The 25,796-nt window shown below is 40.9% G+C and overlaps 1 protein-coding gene across 1 annotated transcript in view; it reads left to right on the top strand.

Annotated features, from left to right (window-relative positions):
- Positions 1-25,796, top strand: part of MAML2 (mastermind like transcriptional coactivator 2) — a 348,650-nt gene that overhangs the window by 243,300 nt on the left and 79,554 nt on the right. The window contains exon 2 of the mRNA XM_054592529.1: positions 204-1,730. Within this exon, the coding sequence (XP_054448504.1) occupies positions 204-1,730 (1,527 nt within the window). The remainder of the gene's footprint in view (positions 1-203; positions 1,731-25,796) is intronic.

Genomic DNA, 25,796 nt, shown 5'->3' with positions numbered 1-25,796 from the left:
CCTCCAGAAATATTTTGTTTTGTTCTGCTTGGGCCACTCTAAGTTTCATTATATTTCAGACTCTTCTTCATTTGTGCTTTTTAGAAAAAAAAAGTCATCCTCTGTGTAAATGGAAGAAGCATTTAAATATTATGTCACTTTTTATTAGAAGCACATCTGGATTAATAGCTCATTTTTTTTTTCACTTTTCCTCTGTCTTTCAGCTCCAGGGTTCCTTGAAAAGAAAACAGATAGTTAACCTGTCTCCTGCCAACAACAAGAGGCCCAATGGCTTTGTCGACAACTCATTCCTTGATATCAAAAGAATCCGTGTTGCGGAGAACCTCTCTGCAGGACAAGGGGGCCTCCAAGTAAATAATGGACAAAGTCAGATTATGTCAGGGACCTTGCCTATGAGCCAAGTACCCCTGAGAAAGACTAACAATCTGCCCCCCCATACACATTCTCCTGGCAATGGCATGTTTAACATGGGCTTAAAAGAAGTAAAGAAGGAACCAGGAGAGGCTCTGTCTTGCAGTAAGCACATGGATAACCAAATGACCCAGGAGAATATTTTTCCTAATAGGTACGGAGATGACTCCGGAGAGCAATTGATGGATCCTGAACTGCAGGAACTGTTCAATGAACTGACCAACATATCTGTGCCTCCAATGAGTGACCTTGAGCTGGAGAACATGATCAATGCCACCATAAAGCAGGATGATCCATTTAACATTGACTTGGGTCAGCAAAGCCAGAGGAGCACTCCCAGGCCCTCCTTGCCTATGGAGAAGACAGTGATCAAAAGTGAATACTCCCCTGGTCTCACCCAGGGCCCGTCGGGCTCTCCTCAGTTGAGGCCGCCATCAGCTGGCCCTGCGTTCTCGATGGCCACGTCGGCCCTGTCCACTTCATCCCCAGTTCCTTCAGTCCCTCAGAGCCAGGCTCAGCCTCAGACAGCCTCAGGAGCAAGCCGGGCCCTGCCAAGCTGGCAGGAAGTATCCCACGCCCAGCAGCTCAAGCAGATCGCCGCAAACCGCCAGCAGCATGCCCGGATGCAGCAGCACCAGCCTACAAACTGGTCAGCCTTGCCCTCTCCCGCTGGGCCATCTCCAGGTCAATTTGGGCAGGAGAAAATCCCCAGCCCTTCTTTTGGTCAGCAGCCATTCAGCCCACAGAGCTCTCCCATGCCTGGGGTAGCCGGTGGCAGCAGCCAGTCGAAAGTGATGGCTAACTACATGTACAAGGCCAGCCCCTCGGCCCAGGGAGGGCACCTGGATGCACTCATGCAGCAAAAGCCTCAGGATCTCACTCGAAGTTTTATTAACAGCTCACACACGGCCATGGAACCCCGTCTTGGCAACACCAAGCCTTTGTTCCATTTTAACTCAGATCAAGCAAACCAACAGATGCCTTCTGTTTTGCCTTCTCAAAACAAGCCTTCTCTCCTACACTACACCCAACAGCAGCAGCAGCAGCAGCAGCAGCAACCACAGAGCTCGATTGCAGCTCAGCAGCAACAACAACGACAGCAGCAGCAACAGCAGCAGCAGCAGCAGCAGCAACAACAGCAGCAGCAGCAGCAACAACAGCAGCAGCAACAGCAACCACCATCCCAGCCCACCCAACCTCTGTCAAACCAGCCTTTGCTAAGGTCGCCCTTGCCACTTCAGCAAAAGATCCTGCTTCAGAAAATGCAGAATCAGCCCGTCACAGGATTAGGATACCAAGTCTCCCAACAGCACAGACAGGTAAGTGTTCTACCACTCCAAACACAGAGTGCCCAGAGACCATCAGTCTTGGCCATTATGCTTTGGTTACCATTATGTTTGTGTTGGGATAGGACCGAGAAGACCACTAAGACAATACTGGTTCAGACAGAATCGTGTGAAGGCCTCATGGAGGCATGAGCAAGTATTTCTTTGTAGTGTATTAGTGTCATTGGGATCTGTAGGGATCAAGGGATCTTGAATATTAAAAATGTTTCATGGTTGCCCTGGCCGGTGTGGCTCTGTTGGTTGAAACGTTGTCCTGTAACTGAAAGTTTGTGGGTTCGATTCCTGGTCAGGGCACATGCCTAGACTGTGGATTCGATTCTTGGTCCAAGTGTGTATAGGAGACAACCAATCGTTTCTCACATCAATGTTTCTCTCTCCCTTCCTCTCTCCCTCCCCCTCTCTCTGGAAGCAATGAAGAAATGTCCTCAGGCGAGGATTAAAAAGAATGTTTCATGATCATTTATGACATTACAGGTCTATTTGTCAATCAGATTCTGATATGTGCAATGTATATACATCCAGTCAATAAATCGGTCATTAAGTCAACAAGCACTATCTGAGCACCTACCATGTACAAGATGTTATAATTATGCTTAATATTGATATAAGGCCACACATGATATTAAGAGAATTTAATAACCGGTTTACACTTATACCAACCAACTAAAATGTCTAAATGCCCAACCTGTCCTGCTATGACTCCATGTTGGTACTTAGTATCAACCTTAAATAAGACATGATTCTTGTCTGCAAATACAGTCTAGAGAGGGAGATATGCTTTAAAAACCATCATTTTATGACTAGAAAGCGTAATGATATGAAAGCACGGAGATTGGGTATATTACCCAGCAAATGGAAATCAGGGAAGGCTTCTGGAGAAAGTAATGCCAGTGTTAAAGTTAAGTGTTAAAGGATGAAATTGTCATGACTACAAACAACAACAACAAATTTGTGGTTACCTTATATCCTGCCCTAAACAGTGTTAAAAAAATAGTTCTGTGCCTCCAGAGCATATATTAGTGAGTGAGCTCTAGTTCTTAGGGAACTTGAAAGAAGAAACTCTTCCTGGGAGGGAGAGAGGGAGGGAGGAAGGAAGTTGAATGCTGCTTTGTGCATGTAATTTGACAGATTTATATTAGTGTCCAAGTAGAAAGACAGCACATTACATGTCAAAATGGTATGTCAGGACAGTATGATGCTGCAGAGCCTAATTTCAATCCCATTCCTAGAGTAGTTTCCATGGTCACGGCCCAGAAAAGAATTCCACAGCACCGCAGACTGTGGCCAAGCTAACCTTTGCCCTAGATGTGAGAAAATTAGACTCAATTAGGATTCAAGAGCTGTGTACCAAGTAAAGCTTTCAGCTCTTATTCACTTAAAAAGTGTTTTGTTTTTTTTTAATTGTAGATTATGAAAAATGGACTTCAAGTAGAGTCATGTATATTTCACAACATGGTTCCATTTTTAACACGGGTAGTTTTGGAATCATTTAAAAACAAATGGTAACGTGGAACTACTTTCTAAATTATGTGTAGCCATTTTGATTTGGATAAATTTATGTTTAAATTCTTAATGACATTCACTAGATATGTGACCTTAAGCAAGTTACTGAACCTCTCTAAGCCTCAGTTTGCTAACCTTTAAAACTGATAATATTATACCCTAGGATTTTGTGAGAATGAAATAATGCAATACTCAGCTAACAGTCTAGAATAAAGTTGTCTATTGCTATGATTGTCATGGAAAGAGCCTTCTATGACACCAAAATACTTTTAATAAGCATTAGCATTATGTATGAAAGGCATTGGAGTAAATCTCAAAGTACTACATAAGTAGTTTTGGAGGAATAAAAAAAGAACTATTACTGATTTTTCTACTGTCTAGCAATATAGTGAGTAGGGAGTGATTTACCATCCCTGGGCCCATACTTTGGACCATAAAAATGGAAATAATAAATAATGAAATATTAATGAGAGTTAGCCACCCTATAATGGGCATGACTCTGTCTCCCTTACTTGTGGTTTCTCATTTTACTCATATGAGGGGAATGTTATCATTCTCACCGTGCAGGTGAGGCACAGACCCCTTAAATAACTTTCCCAAAGCCACACAGACAATAAGTAGCTGAGCCAGGATTCTGATGGTCTACTTTGAAGGTTGTGCATTTGGCCACTAGGCTATACAGCTCACAGGTGGGATTTGTTGGGAAGTGAATGACCACGTGTAGATAATTGTGGAATTCTCAAAAGGGATATTTCTTTTCATATTGGACCATATTTACATAATACACATAGTAGATTACGTTCTTCTGTGGTAGAGAAAGTTTTAAATCCTTAACCTTCAGAGCTGTTAAAAGAATCAAAAATATCTGTGTAACTATTGACTTTCTGAGGGTGAACATTGTGGAGCTAACCAAAATAAACAGCTTACTACAGGAAATACATCTTTTTGGTGCCTCATCAGCCCTTCTTTGGGAGCCTTCCTGCCACTTCCGACATCTGTCCTGTTTCCAGCTCTACTGCTCATATAAACAACCTTATAACATACTGCTGGCCTTTGCGTCCCCACCTGAGCTTCTAGGACCCAAGCACACCAGTGGGTACTAATGGCAAAATCAACAAACATCTTCCAATGCCTTAGATAATGTTTACTTTTCCCAGTGCATATGACACATAAAATGTCAAGATAACTTTCTCCTTTTCAAGAAGGCCCTTTAAAAAGTGTTAGAAATGGTGGTTGTATTTCATGCTAGAGGAATCTTTTTTGCCTTTTAGAAAAATTATATTTTACTGATTATACTGTTACAGTTGTCCCAAATTTTCCCCCTTTGCCCCCTCACCCAGCACCCCCCACTGCCTCAGGCAATCACCACCTCTTTGTTCATGTGCATGGGTCATGCATATAAATTCCTTGGCTACTCCTTTTCCTGTACTATACTTTACATCCCCATGGTTATTATGTAACTACCTATTTGTACTTCTTAATCCCCTCACCTCCTCACCAATTTCCCCAAGCCCCCTCCCTCCCATTTGGCAACCATCAGAATGCTCTACATATCCATGATTACTTCTTGTTTTCTGAGTTTGTTTTTTAGATTCAATTGTTGATAAATATGTGTTTATTGCCATTTTATTGTTCATAAATAAGTCCCTTTAACATTTCATATAATAATGGTTTGGTTATGATGAACTCCTTTATTTTTTTTCTTGTCTGGGAAGCTCTTTATCTGCCCTTCGATTCTAAATGATATCTTTGCTGGGTGGAGCAATTTTAGCTGTATTTCCCTGTTTTTCATGACTGTGAATATGTCTTGCCAATCCCTTCTAGGCTGCAAAATTTCTTTTGAGAAATCAGCTGGTAGTCTTTTGGGAACTCCCTTGCAGGTAACTAACTTCTTTTCTCTTGCTACTTTTAAGACTCTTTCTTTATCTTTAACCTTTGGCATTTTAATTATGATGTGTCTTGGAGTGGGCCTCTTTGCATCCATCTTGTTTGGGACTCTGTGTGCTTCCTGGATGTGCATGTCTATTTCCTTCGGAAAATTAGAGAAGTTTTCTTTAATAGAGTTCCAGTTTCTTGCTCTTTCTCTTCTCCTTTGGGCATCCCTATGATGCAAATGTTGGTATACTTGAAGTTGTCCCAAGGGATCCTTACACTGACCTCGTTTTTATGGATTCTTTTTCCTTCTTGTTATTCTGATTGGTTGTTTTTTGATACCTCATATGCCATAGCCTTGCTTTGATTCTTGGCTTCATCCATTCTATTGCTGATTCCCTGTAAATTATTCTTTATTTCCATTATTAAATACCTCATTTCTGCCTGGCTCTTTATTATACTATAGAGGTACTCACCACGTTCCTTGAGCATCCTTATAACCAGTGTTTTGAATTGTGCATCTGATAAATTGCTCATCTCCATGTTGTTTAGCTCTTTTTCTAGAGTTTCGATCTATTCTTTTATTTGGGACATGGTTCTTTGTCTCCTCATTTTGTCAGCCTCCCTGTGTTTGTTTCTATGTATTAGGTAGAGCTGCTATGACTCCCTGCCTTGGTCGGGTGACCTAATGTAGTAGGGACCAATGGCATGGCCTCCCCTATCACCCAGGCTGGGTACTCCATGTGGTTGAGTCTTCAGAGTACACCCTTCTCTTATAGCTGAGCCTTGATTTTTGTTAGCAGGTCAATGTGAGGGATTTTCCAGGCCAGGCAGCTGCCAGGACTGGCTGTGACCACTAACCGCCAAACTCCACCCTCCATGGAGGATCAGCTATGTAGAGGCAGGGTGGTGGTGGTCCGATGTGGTCTGTAGCTGTCCACTGGGTACACAGGCTCTGGGGTTTCCTGAGTGGTGCAGGACAGGATCAGCCACCACCTGTGTTCCTCCCAGGGCAACCCAACATGAGCTACAAAGCAATCTTCAGATGGCTGCTACGTGTGCTGGGCGTGGAGATTCCCAGTCAAAGCCAAACTGTGATCCAAAGTTGGTTGCTGCTTGTGCCAGGCCTGGAGCCACTTAGCCAGATGTATGGTTGCTGGGGCTTGTTGAGACTGGTTGTTGCTTGTTTGAAAAGATTTAGGAAGATATGAAGCCTGAGCTGTGACCAGCCGTTCACATGGAAAAGCCACAGCTAACAGCTTGGGTAAGCTGTAACCTTGAGTGAGCTATAACCTTAAGTGGGGCAGAGCCTCAAGGATTCCCCAGGGCAGAGCAAACCATGTAAGCCAGGTTGATGGAGTCTCAGAGATGGCTGGCTCTGTAGCTCTGTGGGGGGTAAGAGTTCAGAAAAAGAACAGTGACCTCTACCAGCACTTCTTTATGGGAGAGAGCTGTCTCCCAGCCCTTGCCCTGATGCCAGACACTTCAGTTCCTTTCCAAGGGTGCCCTTTAAGCCACTACCCCAGTGCTGGAGCTCAGAGGGTGAGAGTCTGAGTAAGTCCGCATGCTTGCCCTTTAAGAGGAGCTATTTGGGACTCCAGTAGCTCCTTTTACTGACTCAAACCCCTCTGATTTTTACACCTAGAAATTATGGGGGCTTTTATCTTCCTGGCACTGAAACCCTGGGCTGTGGGGCCTGGTGTGGGACTGGGACTCCTCACTCCCAAGATATCCCACCCAGATTTCTATCCACCACACATGAGTATGGGACCAGCCCATTCCATGCCCCCATGTCTCCGCATCTCCACGTCTCCTACCAGTCTGAATGGTTGCAGTTTCTTTAGTTGTGTAGTTACTGGACTTTCATTCAGCCCTATTTCTGACTATTCTGAGTGATGGATGTTCTGTAGTTTAGTTGTAATTTTGATGTGGTTGTGTGAGGAAGCAAGCTGTGTTTACCTATGCCTCCATCTTGACCAGAAGTCTCTAAAGGCCTCTTTTAAATAGACAGGTAATGGCTAACCATTAAAGCTTTATTTCAGTTTTGTAGATGAAACCACATTGTCCCTTCCAGTGTAATGGTTTTATGAGATATGACCCTGACATCTTGAGTCTAAGTTGTAAGGGAATGTACCAGAGCTCTGTAGTCAAATAAGTGTTGCCCTCTTGAAAGCATTCACCTTTGTGGGGTTGGGTCCCTTTTAATAATGTTGCTATTGTTCAATACAGTTAAGGAGTTTTTCAGGGGATTGTCTTCAGAGCTTTTAGTACATTTAGTGGATTATTACCAATGCAACAACATCTTGTCGTGGTGATTTTTGAAAACAGACAAGTTTGCTTTGGGTTAAAAAACAAGGAATAGCTATGGTGTCATAGGACTGCCTTTCAAACTTGTTTTGTGAACTTTCTCTGAAGGCAACAAAGAAAATAAATGAGTTTCTTCCCAAGGTGAAAATTTGGAGAAGCAACTTTCATTTGGATATACATATTTCAAAGGTTATTTTAATTTTTATTGTCTCATCCAGTATATTGCCAAGTATTCTCAACCCAAAGGGAGTAGTTTTAACTCTACTATCCACAGCAGAAAGTACAAATGTGTATTCTAATTTCAGATTAGCTAAATCTGTTACTCATGACCAAAGCCACGGGAGGGGAAGGACTGATGATTAAGCAACTCTTAAGTTTATCAACTAAAGCATCCTAAATGAAAACACTAGTCACAAATTTTTTTCTGCTTGTCATACTCACTCTGTGTCAAACATACGAAGATTTACTGTGGGATTTGCTAATTGGAGCCCTTTAGCCTTGGAAATGCTTAGAAATCTTGGCTTTCTGCTACAGAATGGTACATTGAGTTTGTTCATTGGTTGCTTAGAATTTACCTTGTAAAATATGGCTTGCTTATCACCTTTCAGAATTTTGAACCCGGACAGATCCTGCTCAGGCAGAGACTGAATTTGGGGGATTCCTGGGCTCCTCTCCCTTTGTTGGGTACCCACCTCTGTTCTCCCAGAGGTACCTGAGAGAAGGATACACCATAGTTGAATGGTTCGAAACATCTTTATCGTTCTATGCCTGGGGTGGTTTTAGTAACCCCTTCTCTAGAGACTGGGAGAAAAAGTGGTGTTTGATATTTCACAAAATGTCTTCAGTGACTCTGTCTTGCTAATGTTTGGAGGTTTTCAAATTGAAATACGTCCTGGCTATAATTTTCTTCCCTTTCTGATTTGAAGGTTATGGGAGAGGGCAAGTGAGGGATGTGATGCATGCAGTTCTGATTTATCTTCACGACTTGTTCAAGATGTGAAAGAGTTACTCGTTGACCAGGACTCAGAGTTCAGTCCAAAAGCACAAACCTCTTGAATCAAAAAGTGATGTTTTTCGGGGCTTTTTAATTAGACACTTAAAAGTATAATTTTTTTAAACATTAGATCCATGAAACTTAAGTGGGTTCTATATTTGGTTTATAATTTTCCCATCTCTAAAAATTTTGAGAGGGAAGGCAGCCAGTAAATGGATGGTTTGTTATGACCGAAACATAAATTTGTACATTTTCTTCTTAGTTTGAAGCCAAGCTCCTCAATCATAGATCGAGATTCTCACCCCTTTCTCTCTACCTAGCCAAGCTGATCCTTCATTACTCTATACAACAACGCTGACTTAAGTCAGGCTAGTCTTTTAATGTTCTCCTCTCCTCTTTTCAAAGGTAATTTTGTATATATCTGACTTTAAAGATTAACTCTCAGAAAAATGATTCCCAATTGGCCTGGGTGAGGTAGTTCTCATATACAGACAATATTTCTAAATCATTATAGTTGTCCAGTAAAAGTGCCAGAGAAGGGATAGAACCTTGAATCAGCTGGACATACCTTTTCTAATGGGAAAATAATTATGAACCCAGGGTTCTGCAACAATATATTACCTAAACCACTCCTTTTCTGGGGCCTAGATGTTGTCTAAAGGATCCGCCAATTGGGCTAATGCCAGCATTTGGATTTAGGGGCTAAAATCAGGTTAGAAGAAGTCAGGAGCATAAAGGGCCAAAGACAAAACCAAGTTAAAGTCCTAAAAAAAAACCTGGGAAACAAAATCAGTCAGTGTACTCAGAACTCAGGGATGACACCAAAAGATGGTAACTAACCTATGGTTAAGAGTAAAGTATAAATAACACGAAATCGAGAGTGAAGTTAGAATACAGACAGAAGAGATGCTAAGTGATCATTGCAAAAGACCGTTGACCATTTGATTTCTGTTATGACTCACCGTGGCTGGGTTATGCTAGCAAAAGGGGAAAGGGCTGGCGCAGACATACTGAGAGTTGTCTATGGCAGGCCAGGAGTGTATCTTTGCATTTTCATTTTATCTTTCATATTTTATCATTTATCTTTTAAGTTTACAAAGGAAATAAAAATTTGTTTTTAATGCTCCATGAAACTAGTGCTAAGACCAAGATTCAGAGTGAATTTCTAGGCATGTATTATTGTAATTTGTATTGAAGAATCTGGATTGGAAAAATTAGCAGAAGGGAATGTTTTATGTTTTCATTCGTTTTAGTTAGGTAGATAGGTAGTTGTTTGAACATTAGTACCAATTTTATGCTGTATACCAATAATCCAAATGGTGTAGGCATTATCACCTTTTTTCTTTTTTTTAACAGGTAAAGATATTGAAGCTCAGAGAGGTTATATTACTTGTTTAGAGTTATAGTGAGTAACTGGTCTGATTTTAAGTCCAACGCTAATAACTACTATAGCTTAAGTTAGAAAATGGGTCGAGGTGATTTGGGTTGTGCTGACAGAGGCTTTTTTTGTGATATCTGTTTGAAACATCACTGTTGTCACATTCCCAGTTTATTTCTACCTGGGGGGAAATTTAAGCCAATTCTGCTCACAGCGTGAGACAGAGAGTGTCTTCAAACAGTTTGCTTAAGTTGCCTTATCTGACTCCACAAATCGTTATGTTTCCTGATCTGCCCAACCAGGAGCCACAAACTAAAGACTCCAGGCTAAGTCAAGTACTGCTCCATTCTTAACTCTAGCAATTTCTTTTGTTCGTTCATTCAAAAAATATTTATTGGGTGCCTACTCTATGCCAGGCATAATTCTAGATATTGATACTACAACTGAGAACAAAAATGAAAGTGTGATATAGAAAGGAGAAAAATAATTTTTTTAAAAGTTAAATAATCAGAGTATTTTCAAATTGAGCTATTTCTATCATATTGCAGGCTTATTTTTAATTAAATTTATTGGGGTAACATTGGTTAATACAATTATATAGGTTTCAAGTGTACAATTCTATAATACATCATCTGTACATTGCATTGTGTGTTCACCACTCAGTCAAGTCTTATTCTGTCACCACATGTTTGGCCCCTTCACCCTTTCCCATCTTTCCCCCATCCCCCTTCCTTCTGGCAGCCACCATACTGTTGTCTGTGTCTATGAAGTTTTGTTTGTTTGTTTGTCTTGTTTGTTCCTTTGTTGTTTTCAGTTTTATGTCCCACATGAGTGAAATCATATGGTTCTTGACTCTTCCCATTTGATTTATTTTGCTTAGCATGATATTCTCAAGATCAATCTGTGCTATCACAAATGGTAGTATTTCATCTTTTCTTGCAGCTGAGTAGTAGTCCATTGTATATATGTACCACATCTCCTTTATCCCATCATCTATTGAAGGCCACTTAGATGTTTCCCTGTCTTAGCCACCATGAATAATGCTGTGAATAAAAGTTTTCAAATTTTGGCAGCTGATACCCAAAAGGAAAGTTGCTGGGTCATATGGTAACTCTATTCTTAAATTTTTGTGAAAGCTCCATATTGTTTTCCATAGTGACTGTACCAGTTTACATTCCTATCAGCAGTGAATGAGGGTTTTTTTTTTCTCTACAACTTCTACAACATTAAGAGTTACTTGTCTTATTAATGATAGGTATTCTAACAGGTATGAGGTGGTGACTCTTAGTAGTTTTGATTTGCATTTTCCTAACAGCTAGTGAAATTAAGCATCTTTTCATAAACTGTATCTGTTGGCCATTTGTATGTCTTCTTGTGTCTTCTGCTGCTCATTTTTTAATCAGGTTTTTCTTGTGTTGTTGTTATTTATATGAGTTCTTAATATATTTTGGATATTAACCCATATTGTAGGTGTTGTTTGCAAATATCTGGTATTCAGTTGGTTGCCTTTTAGTTTTGATGACAATTTCTTTTGCGGTGCAAAAGGTTTTTGGTTGATAATAGTCCCATTCTTTTAATTTTGCTTTTGCTTCCCTTGCTTTGAGGTAAGATTCATAAAATTCTTTCTTAGATCAAGGTTCATAAATTTAGTACCTATGTTTTCTTCTATCTAATTTATTGTTTCAGGTCTTATATTTAAGACTTTCATCCATTTTTAGTTAATTTTTTTCTGTATGGTAACAAAAAGCACTCTAGTTTTGTATGTGGCTTTCCAATTTTCTCAGCACCATTTATTGAAGTTTTCTTTTCTCCATTGTATGTTTTTGGTTCCTTTGTCCAAGATTATTTGTGCATATGTGTGTGTGTGTGTGTGTGTGTGTGTGTGTGTGTGTATTTCTGGGCTTTCAATTCCATTCCATTGGTCTGTGCGTATGTTTTTCTTATAGGCTTATTGTTGCTTCTCTTGGTAGGCTGATTTGCTTCTGGGCTTTTTGGTACCTCAGATCCCAGATTAAAATGGAAAAACCCAAGGGAGTGGTATGTGATTTAGTTTTTAAAGCAAAAAATCCAAGAGTTTTGTTAGATTTTTAAATGATAAAGAAAATTTATTCGTTCGCTTTTCTGCGAGTGATCCATCAAATTTTAAGAACCTGCTCAGGATCACTGTTAGAGTTTAACAAACAATAGTGTAAAAACCATAATTCTTACATTCATTCATGTGGTGAAAATTTATTGAGCATCTACAGTGTGCCAGAAATTGGAAATTAAAAGATTAAGTGACCCAAAGAACCCTCTTTGTGCTCACGTGAAAAATCAGGAAGGCACGGTTCCTCCTTTCAATGAGCTTTTGAACTGAAGAAGACATCTGCCTAATACTTACTGAATTCCCTTTGGCCACATATACTGCGTTGTCCTTATCCTTAACAGTCTGCTCTATATGGTAACTGAGCCCAAATCACATGGGCCTCTCCCCTCAGTCTACAAGTTCAACATTGAACGTGTTATTTTAGCCTTTTACAGAATATAACTCTATTTGGTGGATATTTCACTTTCATTTCTATTGTGTCATCCTAATGTGTAATAGCTGAGAGCACAATAGAATGAATTGGTGTAAAGCGACAATTAACTCTTTTATCCCTCAATAAAGAAATAAACACAATACCAAGAAGAACCTGTTAGTGTTTAAATCTATAGTTAAGGGAATGGCTTTTGTTATTCTCATTCCAAGGTCTTTTTACATGTGTTGAATCCATCAATACGAGCTGTGCATTTAAAGCATTAGGGTGTAATTTAGCCTGTTGAATACCAAGTTCCAAAGAAAAGCAGGGTATGAGGTTAAGACGTAGATTTGATTCTGGAGACGGAAATGCAAGAGGGTTAATGGAAAATCTGACAGATATTTAACTGTGATGTGCATTAATGTAGGTGACTCAAACAAGCCCCTTTGCAGCCATTCTAATTAGTTTTGCGTTTTCTAATCATATGTCAGTTGTTATCAGTTTGATAGTGGGGGGTGGTTTCTTTTTGTGAAATCTAAAGGAAGCAAAAACCTATTTAGGCAATGCACTACTGTAATCAGTAAATTTGCACATTAATGTTAATTAGAGTCAGACACAAAGACTTGAGATTCAGAAGGTGTTTACTATAAGGATTACTAGGTTTGAAACAAAAGACTGCACAAATGTTTAGACTACTAGAATCAGAGATGTAATGTGAGTGAATCAGATTACTCTTCTACATCATGTTTTAAGGAGGGAAGACCAAACTTACCCCCCCCACCAACCCCCCGCCCCCCCCCCCGCCCCCCCGCACGCACACACACATAGCCTAGGCAGCTCTCTGGATACTCATTAGAGAACTCTGGCTGAATATTTGCATTTTAAGCAATGAGTCCGAATAATAAAGTGGCACCTTATTCTCCAAGCCATAGATTGAGTAGAGCATAATAGGGGGAGGCCAATGACTCCTTTCCTGTGCATCCTGCAAAATCAAGTTTCAAGGTCCCCGAGGATGAAAGAATGGGGGCGACTGACCTGTCCCCCTTTCCTTAGACTGCTAATTCCCTCCACCTGAATCACTAGTGTTTTCCACAGTTTACTTTTCACAAGAGCTTAAGTTCAGCTCCACCCTTGGGAAACATGAACCTCATAAACAGGGAGCCTTTCTGGCCCTGCTTTTGGGAGTCCACAGGTCAGTGTGGGTGAGCACATAAGGGTGTGGGCCCCACATTCTGGTCTTTGGCTCACATTTCTACTCTTTCTCTATGTCTTTGTCCCACTTCTCCCACTCTTGGCTCTACCCTCTCTTTTACCCTTCCCCTACAGACCAACTTTGAACTTGCGTATCTTCCCTGACCACCTTGAGACCTGTTCTGTGTCAGGCTTTGAAAGGGGTTGCTGAGGACATTTAGCTACTGGAGTTGTTATTGGCAACAAGGGTGAAGAGATGTGCCTTAGAAAAAGATCTGTGTTGGGGAAATCCATGAGGCTAATAAGCTGGCAGGCCCATCTCTTATCCCACAAGACTCTGGCACTGATAAGTGAATTCTGAATGGACAGATCCAGAGGCAAAACGTCCAGAATAGCTTCTGACCATTGTCCCTTCTTGCTTCATGTGCTTGCTAACTGGCCCGCCTCCTTCCAGTCTTGCCAAGCTGCAACCAGAGTGAGTATTCTAAAATAGGTATTTGATCATGTTAGTCACCTGCCTAAACCCTTTGGTCTTCATTTTCTCAGAATGAAATCCAACTCCTTGTGGCATATAAAGCCCTGCATGACCTGGCTCCTGCCAAACACTCTGGATTAACCGGTTTCCAGTCCCAGCTTTTTTCTTCCCTTGACTCCCACCCATTCATTGACATTGTCCTCCAAAACGCATACACACTGCACTCCAGCTCCCTCTATAAAAAGCGTCCTCTGATTCCTAAAAAGTAGCACATTTTCTCTCACCCTCATGTCTTCAAATATGTTGTTCCTTGTTTGGAACATTCTTCTGCTCTATTCTGCCTGGCTAACCTAACCTTAACCTTTCTCAGTCTCAGCTAAGTCATTTCTTCCAGAATATTTCTCTGGCCTCCCAATCTGGATTAGCGCCCACCCTGTATTTTTTTGGTTGTTCCCTCTACTTTCTCTCTTTTATCAGGTATCATCTCTCATCTCTCTTTGTGTTCCTGTGTCTTCCTCAACTGGACAGCAAGCTACTTGAAGGAAGGAATTGTGTCTGTCTCGCATTGTAATCCCTAATACATGTACTATGTGAAAGGCACCCATAACATGTTTGTTAAATGAATTGTACCATTGACCCATCATTATTCCTTCTGTTCTGAGGATTTATGGATGCCAACACATCACCCTGTCCTCCACAGAAGGGACAAATAGGAGTTAGCACTTGCACCTTCCTCCATCTTAGTCTGCCCTTAAAAGACCCTTTGCCCATGGACCTACACCAATAGTTCTAGTTGTCAGGACTGGGAACCAGAAAAATCACTCTCAGCCACCACATGGGTCAAACCCGTGGTAGGGGATTCTGCAGAGGCACTTTAGATGGAGGCTGAACTGACCTACATCCTGAGGAATCATACGGGTAAGAGTCAACTAAGAGCATTTTATCAACGACGTGCCAAGTGATTCTATAAGAAAACATGTATGGAATATCAATAATTTACCAATAGTGATCAAGACACAATACCTGCCCAGAAACAAGTGATTATAATGTAGTGTTATATGGATTCTGATGGAAGTTCCTATAAGGTATCCTGAGGACACAGAGATGAAATTCTAATTACAGCTTTGCGAACCAGGCAAGGCTTCCTGGTGGATATATCATCTAAGTGTCTGTCACAAGCTTTCCAGACAGAGCCTGAGTTCTTTTGGAAGAGTTCAAGAGGTTCAGTATGGCTGGACTATAGAGTGCAAGGTGAGCAAAGGACAGAGATGAGACTAGAGAGGTGAGCAGGGCCCAGATCATGAGAAGCCTTACAAACTATAGTAAAGAGTTTAGATATTTATGCTGAGAGCAATAGAAAGTTAGGGAAACAATTGTGCGGGCATTTTTAAAACAGAGGCATGACTTCTGCCTACCAAAGTAGTTGCTTACTTCAAACATGTTGACTGTTCTTCAGATTTGCTCTTCAGAAAGTTTCTCTAGTTATAGTGTAGAGAACACACTGGAGGGACTCAAACCAGGGGCAAGCAGGCCTTCACAACATCTATATGCCGAGAACATTTTAGAGATCTTGAATGTGCCAACCTCAGAATGTGTCTGTGCATTCACCTGTCCCCTCTCCCTTGGCCCTCAGATTTGGCTTCTCTGAGGTCAAAGCTGTGCTTAGCTCCTGCTCCAGAAGACTTCTTCCTTAGTTACTGTCTCATATCTTTCCTCTCACCTCTCTATCTTCGAACATGCTCAAGCCCCCTGCATCCTTCAAAAGTACCTTTCCATCAACATCAACCCCTTTAAACCCCATTTTCCCAGGTACCAGGCTCAGAACCTCTGCAGTCAGGCTAATTCCTCTCTCTCCCGTAGGCCTACCTTCCCAGGCGCTCTGATACCCCCGGTGACCATCCACACCTCTTCCTCTTCTCCATCTCCACTGCTGCTGCCCACATGCTCTCATTGTTGCAATACCCCTTTCAATGGGTTAGACAGTGGGTCTGAGCAATTTTGCCTTGTTCCATACCCCTTAGAGCTGAGGCCAGTGGCTGGGCTTTCAGTTATCTCTGTTGCTTTTGCCAGGCCTCCTCCCCAGAATAGCAGCTTTATCCCAGATCCAGTCACTCCTTGAGGTTCCTCTTCGCAGAACCAGTTCTCCTCCCTGTGACTGTCTTTTTCCCAGCTACTACCTTTTCCCTGCTGCCCACCTGCTTAGACAGTCCTGAGGTGTCTTGGAAGCCCAGGCTCTGGCCCTCTCCGTTCCCTCCCCTCTCTGCCCACATCGCTGTATCACCCCTCCTCAAGCTATGAAACAAGAAACAATCATTTCTTCCTCCTCCAGTGTGTACAGCATAGTGCAAACTCTTCCAGTACAGTACTGGTATTGTATTGTAATTTTGTTTAGGATCTATTTAATCTAGTGAACTGTGAATTCCTAGAGAGTTGGGACCATGGAATTTTTCTTTCCCTCTTTGAACTCACACAGCATTTTGTATTTCTCATTGCATTCTATTGTACCTTGACTTGTAGTTATATCTATACTGGCCTTCCATGAAACTGTAAGTTCCTTGAGAACAGAGCCTGTATACAACTCATCTCTGTACCTCCAAGGGCTAACAGAGTACCTGAGAGAAAGTCCCAATATCTGGGCACAAAAACGGAGGAGAAGAGGAGAGGGAGCAAAAAAAGGAAGGGAAAGAAGTTAGGTATGTGTGTTTTATAAGCTGTATGGTCTTAAAATCATAAGAAAAGAAATATGTTGAATAATTTCTTATGCCAATCTGAATACAAAGTGTACATTATTAAGAATTTATACATTGTTTACTTCCAAAAATTTCGTAAGCATCTTAATGACCAGATGGCCTTGGCCAAGTTACTTAAAATTTCTGAAACTAAGCTGTATCAGTTGTAAAATGAAAATAGCACTTATTTTTGTAGGATTATTGAAAAAGTTCCATGAAATAACCCATAAGATATATAACAAATACAGGCGCTGCACCTTGTCTGTAAAGAACAAGTGTTAACTTGCTTCTCTGTACAAAATAAGGGCCATCAGAACCAAATCAGTTAAAAGAATCCAAATTAAATGTTAGTAGACACTTGCATTGGCTGAATTCCAAAACTGAGCTCTCAATTAACTCTGAGTTTCCAGGCAAGTAGGCAAAAAGAAGTTACGTGGGGATATAGGGATTCTCCCCCATCCCCTTACCCCCGCCACAATATAAAAGAACACATGCAAGTTCATCAATGAAGTCAAGCTCCTTTCTTGGAAATGAATTTAAAGGTACATTATCATTGGGGGAATTAGGTAATAGGATGGACACCTTCCACTGGAAATTTTGCAAAGAAACCATGATGCTGTTTGCTTTGATGTTTCTGTTATTATGCTGCATTATAAAATCCAAGGCCAAAATATTAGATTTGAAGTCAGTAAATATTTTTCTCCAGAAAGCTGAGATGATGTGATACTGCTATGTTTTTCTGAAGCTCTGTTTCAATGGTTTTCACTTTGTTTTTGCAAGAATACTTTTTTCACCTCTCCCCCTTTTTCAGGGTTTCCCTGATGCACCTCCCTGGAGCCGTAGAGTCCTTCAAGAGAGTTTTCTAACCAGGCTTCTGTCTTGTTGCAGGAATAGAGCTTGGTGGCCATATAAAGCGGGGGGGGTGGGGGGGGTGGGGGGTGGAAATTAGGCCAACTCTAATAGAATAAATAAGAATTAAAAAACAACGCATAAGTAAAATTCCCACTGACCGCCTCACTCATGTATCAATTGTCTTGAATGAGTTTCTGGCAAACCCATGCATTGTGTAAAGGAGGTTAGACTTGTGGAATGTCCACCTCAGAATCAAATTTCAGGAAGAGCTTTTTAAAAATCCTTTTAAACCATAATCTTATCCCTCCATACAGAACAAAACTATAAACTTCAGATGTGACCCCTCTGCTCTCCAGACCAAGCTCATTAAAAATCACCATGAAAAAAAAAATTCAGCATTCAGTATACATTTGACACATACTTAAGCGCCTTCTGTATCCCGAAAACCATGCCAGCTGCTATAAAAAGTGTAATAAATTGGGCCTGCTGTATGGCGGTGGGAGCAGCATGGGGATATATGAGAAATACAGCACTTGGATTCTGGACCCAAACCTGCTGCTGAATATTTTACCTTTAGAATCAGACCGTGTTTACTTTGTTGCATCTTTATTCTATAATTCTGAATTTTGAGCCTCTAAAATGCAATTACTGTTCTCACTTTCAAATTTAATTTTATTATCAAAGCAACACATGCAAATAATATAAAAAGACAAATATTGCTAAAATGCAAAGGCTATTCTTTGGCACCCCCTTCTCTCACCCTTCTTGGTCTCAAGAGGAAACCACTTTCAGCATTTTGAGTTGCATCTTCTGGTATTTACCGCCATATTTCTAAATTCATCCACACTTGAAACCTCTAGATTTACCAATTTTAAGCAAGTTCTATTACTTCATATAATAACAGGTGAAGACTTTACCTTCCTCTCCAACCTTGTTTTCCTGTCCCTCTTTTCCACAATATGGTTATGTCAAAAATGTGTTTAAATCCACATCGGTGTTTTCAGATTCTGAAAGATAAGCAGTGTGCTGTAACTGTAACTCCTCTCTAGGAAATACATGTCAAACCGGGGGGATGGGGGTGTGTGTGTGTGTGTGTGTGTGTGTGTGTGTGTGTGTGTGTAGTTTCTGTGAATCCCTGGCATACCTTTGCATACCATCCAACTGTTCTGTAAAACATCTCTCCGTACATTTTCCACACTGTTATTCCTGTCAGATGAAATGATTGCTTCATTTCTTTTCCTGGATACATCTCCCCAGGAGCCCTCTGACCCAGCAACAATCCTGATGGGTGTTCTCTAGACCTGCTGACACAGCTGTCATGCTAACACTTCCTGCCACCATCCTGGGGATCCCTTCATTTCTTTCCTGTATCAGATTCCCCCCACTCCTCAATCCCTTGTGTGTTGCCTCTTTGTGTGTTGTTTACTCTCTCATTTTGGTGGACTACTTCTGCTGTTAACCTCCTGACAAAGGGTGTATGAAAGGTAAAATGTTGCAACCCTCAGAGAAATTATAACCCATTTGAGGTAATAAGAAAAAAATTTCCAAACATCAAGAAAGAACATTGTTAAACATAGATAATGCCCTAATAAGTATATCTGGTGCTACAGAGTGTGCCCAAAGGGGTGAGAAAGGAGCCCTCATTCATTGAGCACCTACTATGTGCTCAGTGTTTTCTCCATGACATTCTTAAGAAATAAAAATAATTTTTTCCTCTTTATATATGAATAAATTGAGAGCAGAGTGATGTAGTAATTTGCCTAAGTCACATAGGTATCAGGTGGTACTTGAACCCAAAGACCATGTTTGCTTGCTTCTAGCCATGCTCCACACACTGTATCTCTCAGCCAAAAAACATAAATGCACAGTCCTTGCTCTCAGGGAATTTGTGCAACTACGTCTTTAATCCAGTGTCAGACAGTTGCTATTTTCTGGTGTAGTATGCTGCCCCTTTAAGAGAGAGAGTGAGAGAGGGGGAGAGAGAGAGACAGAACAGAGAGAGAAAGAGATTAAACTCTGGTTAATGCAACAGTTATTTGAATAATTTCATGTACATGAAGTCTTCTAAATAATATTTTTCTGTGAAATTCTGGAACACAGCTATGTCCAAAGGAGATTTCAATTCTTTATGCCCTTCTATTTATTAGGGATTAGGCAAGTACAATCCGATCTAGTTACAACTGAAAATATGTTAGTAGTTTTGCCCTTCTCCCTAGTGAATTTTGGTTTCTATGGCAGTTAGTTCATTTTCTGACATTTGTCACATTTAGCTCCTGCCTAAGGGATATCCAGAATTATTCGTGGGAATTAACTGAGTAGAAGGAATGAGACATACTTCTGACTATACTATACTAGCAGGTTACTCCAAATTTTCACTCCCTGGAAATCTGTACTGATAGTTCTCTCATAAACAAAACAGAACACGAAGAACAAGGGGTAGAAACATAGGAAAGGATTTTTTTTTTAATGAATGAAAGAAAACAGAACCATTGTTTATTTTATAGATCAGTTATTGCCTACTGTGCAAGCAAACATATACCATCGGAGCATGTCATTCCTGCTGGCACAGGTGAAGGCCTCTGACAACCTCTCTCTCCTAGGGGTCATCACACTTCAGACAGGCGAACGGCACCATCAGTCAGCTGCTGGGGCAGGAGCAAAAGGCCAGCTCTCTCTGCACACGCCCAGCACTCTTCTCGAGCAACCTGCTTTCTGTCCCAGCGTCGTTGCTCTCAGAAGCAGACACGTGGGCCTTTCATATAGTTACAAGTTAGAAGCAGGTAACTGTTCTCTCAACGGACTCCACTTTTGAGTGTTGAGTTCCAAAAGTTCATTTTTAATTTGGTTGTTTGGCACTCCTGGTGCATTCTTCCCCCATAGGAACAATTTAAAAAAAGTTTATTAAGTCCTCAGGCTAGCCTATTTGACTTTGAGCTATTATCGTACTAACCGTGAATTTCTTGAACATTACATACAGAAAAGAAAAAAATGTTTTTTCAGTGTACATTGATTGAGCCAGGCGTCGTGGTGGAATTAGGAAGCCAGTCTGTTCAGTGACACAGAGAACAGTGAGTCCCTGGTGCACCCAGAGCACTTGGCTATGGAAACCACAGAGAAGGGCCTTGCACCTCAGCCTGGCTCCAGCTTCTGACTGGGGAGACTAGGAGCATTTTTGGCTGAGCTTTCATGGCAGAAGGAAGCAGGCCTTCAGACCAAGGGAAGACAGGAAATGGCATTAGCCAGAACATCACCAGTGAAGGGGCACAGAGCTCTTCATTTCTAGTGGTCAGTTATAAACATGTATTGCCAGGGTACTGTCTGAATGTCTATCAGTGTATATATCTATTCATACCAGGTTTGTGGACTGAATTTCGTTTATTTAGTTAATCAGGATAAAACAGTTTTGATCCATGGTCTATAAAAATAGTGTGGGACAATAAAGGGCTCGATACCAAGGCAGCCGGATGCAGCAGCCCCACCAGGCTGTGCCCCGGACCCCACGCCGGCCCCAGGAGGCAGGGCCCAATAGGTGAGGCTGCGCTCACCTATGTGAGTACTGTCCATGTGAAGATCTCCTTCTGAAAAACCAGTACTCTTAGAGCCATGGCAATTCCTAAATTGAGGTTTCGGCCCACTTGTGCGATGACATTGAAATTGTGTACATAGCCAAGCCAAAGAGAAAGCCAGAGGGTCAGAAAGATGGGGTAAAAAGTAGGAAAGAGAGATCCCAAGGGAGAAATGAAAGGAAATTTGGGTCCAAAAAAATGCATTTCTGAGCATCCCTTCCGCTGTGTAAAGATACTTTATAAGGCAATTTTAACTCTGACAAATTGCCTGTTTCTGTTTGCAAATGCAGACGAAGACAACCATTCTCACAAATTTCTCCAGTGGTTTTTTTCTCCTTGTGTCATTCAATTTGGGGGGTGGGGAGTGGTGTGGCTATTGTAAAATTCTTTCACGTTTCTCTGAACACTTGAATTAGGGTCAAATCTAAATGAATATGAATTCAGCATGGGTCCCAAGGCCCAAAGGTCAGGCTCCACTTGGACAGTTGATACGTTAAACACTGCCAACATTCGTTTTTGCAGAGCAGCAAGAGGGCTCAGCTGTGAGCTGGTGGAGATTTCTGTGGGTCTCATTTTCTTCATACTCAGAGGCAAGAGGTTTCTAATCACCTGTGGCTCTGCGTGAGTTGGGGAATATCGGAGACTTCACATTGGTCTGCCGTGGATGCACAGGTTCTCCAGGGAAGTCGAAGGCAAATGGGTGAGAACCCCTCCAGGCTGTTCCTTGGGCGTGTGAGGGCAGCCCTGACTTCCATGGGAATGGGATCCCCTGCCAAAGTTGGATGCCGAGACCTCCCTCAGGGACCATAGCCCATCCCAAATGGAGGAAGTTGCTGTGAGAAGTTAAGCAAGCAGCTCTAACCAGCTGTGTGTGCACGCATGCGTGCCAGTGTATGTCTCAGTGAAAAGAGAGCAGCCCTCCATCTTGCTTACATTGTAGTACACGTGGAATTTAAAATTTCACAGAGAGAAAACAGTAAACGGAATGAGGCTGGCATTTCTGCTCATGCATAAATTACAAGATGCATACCATTCATACCTCCAGGTTTTGCATGTTTGTCTCTCACTCTTGAATGGCTCTGAGACTCAGCTTGGATGGTATTTCAAGTGACTGTGAGGATCACACCTCTCAGCAATAGAATCACAATAACTTTCGGTTGTAATTCTTTAAAAATTAAGAGTTTTTTGTACCTACTCCTTGCCCTAAGGCAGGAAAGAGAAGAATTTTCTAACAAGTCCAGAAGTGGCTACATGGAACCCACAAAGCAAGGTCGACAAAGTTTCACTTTAGTCAAAGTAAACTTAGTAAACTTTAGTTTTCAAGTTTAAGGAAGTGTGAGAATATTTCATAGCAAAGCCAAATAGCTCAAATGTATTAGCATTTGATCAACATGAAAGGTGCTATCTGAACACCAACTGGTAACAGTAGAAAAATTTTTCACCTTGACCATTGTAGTTAATGACGCACAAAACAGTATGTTCCCACCACAAACCCCATCAGCTTTTCCAGTAACCTGAAAAGACAAAGAAAACGAGACTTGGGGAAACTCCTACTTATCAGTCAGGTTTCCCCTTTAACATCACTTCCTTTAGGAAGCCGGTCAGACGGATCCACCCCCACCTGGCTTCCCCTAGCTCAGCTCTTCTCACTCTTTAGGTTCTGCTTTCCAGAAATATCTATCTTCTTCACTAGACAGTTTTCATCTCTTGATCACCAGCAGCTAGCACACTTCCCAGCACTTCATAAGCCCTTAAATAGATATGTCATGATTGATGGAGTGTGGATGGGTCTGGGTTAGGTCTTGGAGGATACAAAAATGAAGAAGATAGAAACCCTGCCCCATCTGGGAGGGAAACAGACAGATAATAACAAGACGTGATACAATGACAGACTTTGAAATACCTGTAAGAAAAGGGAAGGCTGAACTTCTGAGCATCCTCATGATAAAAACAGACAACTGTATTAGTTACTTCCCTGACTTATTAACTTTGATAATAAGAGATAATGAATAGAATCCTTTTCTTTTCTATTTCAATTTTGCAGCCAAGATAGCACAATCCCAGTAATATTAGGCAATGGATTTCATTTGGGGGAATATTATATCAGGAAGAAAACATGAAATATGATCTACGTCTTTTCTGGGGCATCTATTTATCAGCTTTGTGGCATCTAACACTGAATTTCTAAACTTCAGAACCAAAAACTAATACATAATTGCCTTTGTAATAAAGCTTTAAAGAGTGAAATAGTCACACTCAAGTTTCTGCTTACATTTCTTTGTTGCCTACTCCTATTGTCCCTTTGTCATTTAATTCATTTTTTACAGAAACAATCAAAAGCAATGTATGTTATGCCCAGTCCTTGGCCTCCTGTACATTGTGTAGCATTATTTATTGAGCACTCTTGGTGTTCTTTGCATAACAGACAACAGAAAGGAAGTGAAGGCTCTTCCCCAAGGATTTGCTGATTTAATCGGAGGGAGGCATTTACAAAGATAACTTGAAATCTCAGACATAGAAATCTAACTTTTATTCCTTTGTCAAAAATGACTTGAAATCTTCTTCATATAGGGATGCTTCCATTTCAGTACTCCTTCCATTTCTCCCAGCATCCAGTGGGCCTCTCCATGCCCGATGCAGACAAAAAGATGCAACCCAAACCCAGTCGCGGAGGTGAATGAATTACTATAAGTTGGCCTTGAAACCACCATCATAATCTGCAGAAAAAGTGGACTGACACTGAATTTTCCCTCTCCATTGACTTTTCCAAAGATACACCCTAATGAAGAGGTGAATTTTTTGGACCATTTGCCTTGGTTTTTTGTTTTGTTTTGTTTTTGAGACAAATTTCATTTTTCAAATGTCAGCTGTAATTCTCATGTGACCAAAAAGACCACAAATGAGAGCCTTATAAACAGAACACAATATTACAATAGTTCCCGGGTAACTTTGAATTGGGTAAGTACAGCATGTACTTTCCTTTACACACTGTTATACTTTGAGAATATGAGCTTATCCTGACGCCACTGACCTGCTGGGTAGCCACATGCTAACCAGGTAACCACTTCCCCAAATCACAGTGAAAGAGATAACCAGGTCAGATAATGTGGGCCTCAGACTTTGATCTCTCAAGATCATATTTATAATTGGGGTACTGATATATTATTTACTATATTTCAGTTTTCTGTGTAAAGACATTAAACATTAAAACAATAATCACCTACTGTGACCATCATTTCATGAAAGAAAATATATTTTAGCATTTAAAAATTGAGAAGAACATAACTTCAGAGTAAGTCTCCATTACTTAAAGGAAGTTTAGCTGTTTGAAAAACTCACTGCGTGAGCCTGTGTGTGTGTGTGTGTGTGTGTGTGTGTGTGTGTGTGTGTGCGCGCGCGCGCGCATAATCAGCAAATGAAAAATTCCTTGGAAATGGATACGCATCTATAGAACACCATTAGACTAGGTAATTTGCTTGGCTCCTTCAAGCTGTATCACTTTAAGCCCAATATTGGAACTTACAAATAAGGGAAAAAACAAAATGCCAACCAGAGATGTATCACCTTCTACTTTGTTGATGTTTTCCAGCACCCAGCCAACTGGAATGTGGAAGGCACTGCCAATTACATCCTACAACTGCCACCCAAGATAGTAGATCTGCTTCGCTCCATTAAGTTGTCATTGTTTTCAGCTGCAGTGACTCTTCTAATTAGGAGCAAATCTAACAACAAGAAAATCAAATAAAAAGAAATAGAGAAGATGTCAAAGGTACAAGAGAATATAAAAGCAAAAGAAAAGCCTTTTTGAAAGGCTAAATTGATGATTTTGCCCAAAACAGAAAAGTAAAAGAAAGGGTTTATAGCACAAAGAACATAATACAATTCAGTTAAATTATTCAGCATTGTTACTGTATTAATGCTGCAGCCCAAGTTTCATTGTATAAATTAAATGCACAGTCTGTTCCCTAAGATTGTATTTGGTTTCCATAATAGTTTTTTGAAGTCCTCACAGATTGGAAATATAAATATGGAAATTTATGGTTATCAATATTTTGAGCCAAATCCTAGGAGAAGGGGTTTGGACTGAGGTCTAAAGTGCTTAACTGAAATGAAGCCACTGAGAGTCAAGCTTAGTCTTGGAGGCACATGTGAGAAGGTGGCAGGAGTTTATCACATTGAGAGGCTTGTGGATGGGTCTTCTTTCCTTGGCAGTGCAGGGCAAGAGGCTGGCTTGGCATGCATTGCTTTAAACACACAGTTACTTTGGTGTGAGATTGGATCCCTCGTTCCCGTTCAGGTTCATTTTGTAGTGAATCTATTTAAGAAAGAGGTCAGTCTTTTAGAAAAATGGCCCTTTCCTTGAGAGAGATCTCTTTCAAGTTAAGGAGACTCGACCCCCTTCCTTTTCCTCTTGCTGTGTACCACCTGGGCTGAGGCAGCAAAAATAGTTTAATTTATTTCTCTGTAAATGCTCACATTTAGAATCAGTATTTCAGAGATGGTATGAGACTTAGAGATGTTTCTAATAAAAGTATTACTCCTTTTTCACAAATATGAGAGAAATTCAGTGGCCTCTCCAAGTTCATTCACTCCTCAGAACCCTGATTAGAAGTGATCTGATTTCCAGATCAATGCTGGACACCCTATGATCAATAGCATCTCCCCATGAATCTC

This window comes from Pteronotus mesoamericanus, unplaced genomic scaffold (genome assembly GCF_021234165.1).
Source record: "Pteronotus mesoamericanus isolate MK-2021 breed Mesoamerican mustached bat unplaced genomic scaffold, CSHL_Meso_final scaffold_36, whole genome shotgun sequence".
NCBI lineage: Eukaryota > Metazoa > Chordata > Mammalia > Chiroptera > Mormoopidae > Pteronotus > Pteronotus mesoamericanus.
This window is presented reverse-complemented; position numbering and strand designations above follow the sequence as displayed.